This window comes from Chanos chanos, chromosome 3 (genome assembly GCF_902362185.1).
Source record: "Chanos chanos chromosome 3, fChaCha1.1, whole genome shotgun sequence".
Taxonomy (NCBI): Eukaryota; Metazoa; Chordata; class Actinopteri; order Gonorynchiformes; family Chanidae; genus Chanos; species Chanos chanos.
The window spans coordinates 57,883,326-57,890,864 of NC_044497.1; the positions used below are offsets into that span (position 1 = coordinate 57,883,326).

Consider the following 7,539-nt stretch of genomic DNA (forward strand, 5'->3'; position numbering starts at 1 on the left):
GGTCACCGTCTTTTGTAATGGGGAAATTTACGATGTCATATTTCTCATCAGTATTACTGTTTTGTTTAACTAAACTTCAATTACGTGTTCGGCATTCCTACACTGCTGGCGGCCACAAAGTCACCTCCTCGCCCAGCTGCGATGTCGCATCAGTACGTCTCTTCAAAAACTCTGGGCGGTTTTGTTCGAGTTTAGACTTCTCCGTCTGCCACCCCTCAAAAAAAGTTGTTCGATTAGATAGGCTCACTTCACCGTCCAAAACCGTGTTTGTAGTCAGCATAACTATATCCTCGTGTCGACTGCAAATTCACCGTGATCATTCATGATCATTACGACTATTCTGTGATCCAGGCGTAAAGATGGAAATGGTGCTTCATCGCTCTGCAGTTTGTATAGCTGTTATCTGACACGGCTGTTCGTCCTAAGTTTTAGTAGTTTTACTGCCTGTTACTACTCGTCAGCAAGACTTCAGGTTCTTCCTTAAAAATGTTCGGTCTAGCCTGACAGTTTAAACTGATCCGAATATAAAATGCAGTGAAGAACACATCAGAGTTGGCAAACGAAACGTGATGTCGCTGTGATCTTCTTCTCGCAGACTAAAGATGCTTTTGAACATAAAGCATATCATCTTGCTGTTCTGTGTTTGCGGTGCCTTTTCTGATCCTGGTGAGTTCTTTAAACTGTTCACTGTTCTGTTAACACATCACATCCTACTCACAGCTGGGGGTCCACGAAAACGTTTTTTACATGACAGCTTTTTTGGACGGAAAATCTCTCATGAAACCATGAACACCGGCTGTTTTTAGATCAGTGATAATTTATATTTCTTATTTTATTACGAATATTTTATATTGATATATTTCATATTTCTTACTCTTTTTTGTGTAAATATGTGTGAGTATTAATGTAATGCACCAGTTGAGGTTGAGCAATTGCAATTTCGTTGTGCTTGCACAATGACAATGAAGTTCCTGAATCTTGAATCTTGAATCTTGAATTCCTTGACTAGGATTGGGGTTCCAAAATCTCATACTGAGTTTGTGTTTAGTTTGCCACATGACACCCAGCTTTTTAATGATGATGAATTGGCCACTGCTGAAATTCTGAAATAGATGTTTGCTTTCAGTTGTTAGTCTGTAACTGATCTGTTGTAAATGAGTTGTGTTGACTGTTGCAGCACTGTGGTGTTTACTCATCTTCTCTGAATTCCCTGTGTGTGGGCACAGCTCCAGGGGTGAGGGGGCAGGAGGGTGCCCGTGTTGAGGGCTTCCTGGCAGGGAGAGTGGCCCTGCCCTGCCACTTCCCCACAGCGCCAACATCCATGCCCGATACCACCACCCTGACGGCCGCGGTCACCAGCACCCCTGCCGAGCACCTCCGCATCAAATGGACCAAACTAGAGGGAGACACGGAAACTGTTGTGTTAGTGGCCCAGAATGGGGTGCTGAAGATCGGACAGCAGTACCAGGGGAGGGTGTCCGTACCCAGTCACCCTGAAGATGTGGGCGATGCCTCACTGACCATGGTGAAACTGAGAGCCAGCGACGCGGGCGTCTATCGCTGTGAGGTCATGGATGGAATCGAGGACACTCAGGACACAGTCAGGCTTAATGTCAGCGGTAAGTGTCTGATTTGACTGTTTGTTCATCATCACATATGATGCAGTTAACGTTTGGAGAAGCTTCTGGGCAGCCTACTGTCACTCTACACGCATGTCACGTGACCTTTCTGAGTCTGAACAAAGGGTTTTATCAGGTATGCTTGGGGGTTCTTTAGTATAACGCTCTGAGCAGTCCGTCTTGGACAGACAAACTACGATGCATTCAGTCACAGGGTTGCTGGTTGGCTCAAAGGACATGCCATGGAACAAAGAGAGAAACATTGCCAGAACAGATCTGGAAAATCACTTTCTCAGGTCCCAGATCATCTCCACTCTTCTGGCTGCTACCTCCAGAGCGACTCTGTCTTACTCTCCACTTTTCTGCTAGTTTGATATTATTTGAAAACCATAAAGAGATGTTGTTTCATTTTGTAACAAATATAAAACAATACAAAAACAAGCAGTTGAATTTGCTGGATTTGCTGTATAAATTAGTGAAGGTATTCTCTGCCTAACCCTTATAAAAACTGTTACACTCACTGCAGGTTACTGTGCAACACAAACAGACAGTCTCTGTGTCTCAAAGCCAAAACCAGCAGTCATTTGTCTTGCCGCTTATCTTTAACATTGAAACAGGATCGGTCAAAGTGTCTGAAGGCTTTCTGTGCCCAACACGGCTGTTCTTCCTCTTTGCCCGACACGGCTGGTAAAAACAATAGGGCAGAGCTGGATGGGCCCACAGGAGACACTGTCACATTCATGCCAAATGAACTCAATGGCCAAGGCCTCACTGGGAGCGCGGAGAACAGTCGCCATGAGCACAGAGAACAGCCGCCGTGAGCGCAGACAACAGTCATCACGAGCACTGAGAACAGTCGCCGTGAGCGCAGAGAACAGTCGCCGTGAGCACAGAGAACAGTCGCCGTGAACACAGAGAATAGTCTCCGTGAGCACAGAAAACAGTCGCCGTGAGCACAGAGAACAGTCTTCGTGAGCACAGAGAACAGTCGCCGTGAGCACAGAGAACAGTCGCCATGAGCACAGAGAACAGTCGCCGTGAACACAGCTTTTCAGGGGAACCCAGTCTGAGCCCAGCTTGGGCTTGGATCCACACAAAGTTTGAATAATTTGCCCGGCTTAGCCTGTGTGGGCTGCTTAACGGACATTAGAAAATCTGCTTTGCATTTCCGGATGTGGCCACAGGCTGCGAACCGGAGCAAAAGTCAATGCGTAAGAATTTCAGCTTAAACATCAATGGTCTTTATTGTGTCAGGTGAAGTGGCTTGCAGTGTGAATTCACAGTGGATATGGAACGATAAAATACGTTTGAGTGTGAGGGAAGAGTTAAAACGTCGTGCGAGCCATGCCAGTTATTAAATCTAAAAATAGTTGAAATGCACAATTGTTCATAGTTTGATTTTAACAGTGCTCTGTTGTTGAGGCTGCTGTCATACAAAGCTGTCTTCTTCACCGCAGATCAGATCACCCTGAACCTCACCCTCGCCGCTAAAACATCTCAATGAGAATCTTTCACTCTCTCTGTGCTCTGCACACTGGCATTGCCACAGTTTTAATCGGAAAGTCTCAATTTCAGAATATTTAAGAGAGATTCTCAATAAAGATTCCGAATGATACGGCCATCTGGAAATGCATTTGAGATTTTAAGGGAAAAATGCTCAAAGCACTCAGATGAAAGAGTTTGGGACAGACAAGGGGAGCTCTGCTGATTGCCGTCAGACTTTTAAAACACTCTTTAAAGGCCGTTGAAAAGAGCTTTGCAAACATGGATGGTGGTCCTGTCGTGAACCTGTCACCCAGTTGAAGGGAATGTGTGTGTGTCAGATAAATTTCTCTCTTCAGAACCTACAAACCCCTGTCTCAGGCACACCTGCCTCCAGCCTGCTGTCCTGCAGAGCAGAGGCTAAGAGTCTGTCATTTATTTTTGCAGGTGTTGTGTTTCATTACCGGGCCCACACCAGTCGCTACACTCTAGACTTTGAAGAAGCCAGAGCGGCCTGTCTGAACGCGGGAGCAGTCATGGCCACGGCGGAGCAGCTCAGAGCGGCGTACGAGGATGGCTTTGACCAGTGCGATGCTGGTTGGCTGGAGGACCAGACAGTGCAGTGAGTGTATTCTTTAGCTTTTCTTTACTTGACTGCTAAACAACATGACATCAGGGACTTTTATTATCTGTGATTTCCACACATCTGTGCTTTTAATTCACAGATATCCAATCACAAAGCCCCGGGTTGGCTGTTATGGAGACAAGTTGGGGAAGCCGGGCGTTCGGACATATGGAGTCAGGGATCCCACGGAAACGTATGATGTGTACTGCTACGTGGACAAACTGCATGGTGAGTCTGGGGATATGTGTAATCTGAGAGAGAGTTCAAATCGAAAACACATGCACAGTAATGGCGGAGGAAACTGTGATTTGTTTTGATGGTGTTCATAGAAAATGGTTGCTTTTGTTCACAGTGATGAAGTGTCCTCTGGTTACGGCCCTGTTTGATTAATCATATAAATGCTGTAATGTGAATCTCTTATCCATTTCAAACGAGACACTTTTACAGTTCCCCCTGAGGGGAGGCTGAGAGAGTCAGCGCTCAGAGAAACTGCCCAGTTTGTCATTAGCAGTAACTGAGAGGATGCATTCACTAGACTCTCCCACCATTAACACTGCATATCAGGGCTTCATCTCTAATGCACCTACACTGGGCTGGATCATTCAGCATGACATCTCCTCATGAATGTGTGTGTGTGTGTGTGTTCAGGTGAGGTGTTTTATCCTTCGATCAGCACCAAGTTGACACTGCAGGAGGCCAGGGAGGAGTGTGAGAGGATGGGGGCAGTCTTGGCGTCCCCCGGACAGCTGCACGCCGCCTGGAGGGAGGGGCTGGACCGCTGTGACTTCGGCTGGCTCTCAGATGGCAGCGCCCGCTATCCCATCTCTGTACCCAAGATGCAGTGCGGCAGGGGCATGCTGGGTGTAAGGACTTTGTACCGACACGCGAACCAGACGGGCTTCCCTTTACCCACTGAGAAGCTCGGAGCCTTTTGCTTTAAAGGTACAGCCCCGCCCTACTCAGTCTGAGCCTTTAAAGGTACAGCCCCGCCCTACTCAGTCTGAGCCTTTAAAGGTACAGCCCCGCCCTACTCAGTCTGAGCCTTTAAAGGTACAGCCACGCCCTACTCAGTCTGAGCCTTTAAAGGTACAGCCACGCCCTACTCAGTCTGAGCCTTTAAAGGTACAGCCCCGCCCTACTCAGTCTGAGCCTTTAAAGGTACAGCCCCGCCCTACTCAGTCTGAGCCTTTAAAGGTACAGCCACGCCCTACTCAGTCTGAGCCCTTTGCTTTAAAGGTACAGCCCCGCCCTACTCAGTCTGAGCCTTTAAAGGTACAGCCACGCCCTACTCAGTCTGAGCCTTTAAAGGTACAGCCCCGCCCTACTCAGTCTGATTCTGACGCCTCCAGCACACGCAGAGCTAATGTGGGTGTCATTACTGGGCATCAGTGTGGGCTTCACCCACACACAGTGTTGACTCACTCATTCCGGGAGCAGATGACTACATAGATAAGAGAAGAAAGAGGTGAGAGAGAAAGAGAAGGAGGGGTTGAGGGGTCAGAAAAGAGAGAGAGAGGGAGAGAGAGGGAGAGAGAGAGAGAGAGGGAGGGGCTATGATTTACGGGCTTGGCTGTGTTTTGAAGTGGAGAGAGCTCTCCTGTCTCTTCTGGCTGGGTGGACACAGAGCAAAACATTCTCCCCAGAGCATCATCTGATTTCATCACCATCTTCTGCCTTCCCCCTCTGTCTGTCTATCCCAACACTGAATCTCATCTGTCTATCCCAACACTGAATCTCATCTGTCTATCCCAACACTGAATCTCTGTCTATCCCAACACTGAATCTCTGTCTATCCTAACACTGAATCTCATCTGTCTATCCCAACACTGAATCTCATCTGTATGACCCAACACTGAATCTCATCTGTATGACCCAACACTGAATCTCACCAGACTGATCCTTTCAGTGACGATGACCTTTGACTCTGTTTGTGCCTCCTGCCGGGGCTTGTTTAGCTTTAGCTGTCTGAACAGACTGCATCAGCATTCTGAGCCGTGGGGAGGTGGACCACACAGACGGACGGAGAGGCTCTTTCACAAGCTCGGCCCTTTTTCATTCTCATTTTCTCTCTTCCTCCACTGCCCATCTCCCGGGGCCAGATCTTAATGACGTAAATCTTTTTTGTTTTTTTTAAAGCAGTCCTTTCCTGGTCTTAAACTGCTTTATTAAACTGCTGTCTAACATGGCAGACTGAGTGGAGTGGTGAGAGGACCCTTAGAACAATATACAAACATGGCAGAGGGAAATCCCCCCAGTTTTTATGAGGGAAAAAAAAAACTGTCTGTTTTGTATTTTATATTCGAGATCGGCGTTTAGAGAAAGGGGGACAGGTCCCTAATGTTTACCAGCTGGGCTGCACTTCAGCCAGGGAAAAAGCAGAACTTTCCTGAATGGCCCTGCAGAGAGGTGTGTAGTATGAGAGAGAGAGAGAGAAAGAGAAAGAGAGAGGGAGAGAGAGAGACAGAGAGAGAGAGAGAGAGAGAGAGAAAGAAAGAGAGAGGGAGAGATAGAAAGAAAGAGAGAGGGAGAGAGAGAGAGAGAGAAAGAAAGAGAGAGACATAGAGTGATAGAGAGAGACAAAGAGAGAAAGAGATAGAGAGAGGGGGGAGAAAGAGAGAGGGAGAGACAGAGAGAGAGAAAGAAAGAGAGAGGGAGAGAGAGAGAGAGAGAGAGAAAGAAAGAGAGACAGGGCGAGAGAGAAAGAGAGAGCGGGAGGGAGAGAGCGGGAGGGAGAGAGAGAGAGAGAGAGAGAGAAAGAGAGACAGGGTGAGAGAGAAAGAGAGAGAGAGAAAGAGAGAGGGAGAGAGAGAGAGAGAGAGACAAAGAGTGACAGAGAGAGACAAAGGGAGAAAGAGATAGAGAGGGGGGGGGGGGAGAGAGAGAGAGAGAGAGAAAGAAAGAGAGACAGGGCGAGAGAGAAAGATAGAGCGGGAGGGAGAGAGAGAGAGAGAGAGAGAGAGAGAGAGAGCGAGAGAGAAGGGAGAAACAGGGTGTGGTGCACAGACTAGCATCTGCTCAGCCTTGCATAGCTTGACCATGAAACAGCTCTGTCTGAAGTTGCAGTTATGAAGTGGAGTCTCCACTCCAGACATCAGACTTTATCTCCTCATAGTTCTGTAGTGACTCATTATCAGGAGAAAGTAAAAAGATTCTGGAACTGTTCATTTCTATGCTGAACATTGTAATGTAAAAATGTAATTGTATATAACCCATGTGGAGACATATTCTCCAGACTGAGTTCCCTGGGCAGCTGAATGTGATCCTTACTGATGTTGCCATAGGAATACACACAGTGTAACTGACATTAACATAGCGATACATACACGATAACTCCCATTGCCATGGCGATATGTTGCCTCTCTCGCTACACAGGGATACACTGTGCCAGATGGCCTACATGCAAAACATGGTGCATCATAATTGGACTAGACTCCACGTCCAGTGACGTTTATCAGGGTTTGAGTAATTACAGCTCAAAACTCCTGTGAGAGTTGGAGCTTGAAGTCTGGCTGTCAAATACGTTCTGCAAGAACGCAAAACACAGCAACAGAATTTTCAGAACTTAGATTCAAAGACAGTGAAATTGATCATAAATTAAATTAATATGTGGTCTAGGTACATAGTAAAGGAAAACAATAATTATGTCAAAAATAACACAAATCAACACAATGTGTAATATGATGTGATTCAGTTCAGTTAATCATCAGTTGATGTTGTGGTGGCTGTGTCTCATTCATCTCTCCTCCAGAACACCCCAGGACAGTCACGGCAAAACCTACGGAGTCTGCCACCAGAACAGACACCACCGCCTTT

At 46.9% G+C, this 7,539-nt stretch overlaps 1 protein-coding gene across 1 annotated transcript in view; it reads left to right on the forward strand.

Moving 5' to 3' along the window:
* Positions 1-602: 602 nt before the first annotated feature.
* vcanb (versican b) overlaps positions 603-7,539 on the forward strand; it is a 20,137-nt gene continuing 13,200 nt past the window's right edge. Inside the window, exons 1-5 of the mRNA XM_030768134.1 lie at positions 603-666; positions 1,227-1,619; positions 3,549-3,723; positions 3,827-3,954; positions 4,375-4,668. Coding sequence (XP_030623994.1) covers positions 603-666; positions 1,227-1,619; positions 3,549-3,723; positions 3,827-3,954; positions 4,375-4,668 — 1,054 coding nt within the window. The remainder of the gene's footprint in view (positions 667-1,226; positions 1,620-3,548; positions 3,724-3,826; positions 3,955-4,374; positions 4,669-7,539) is intronic.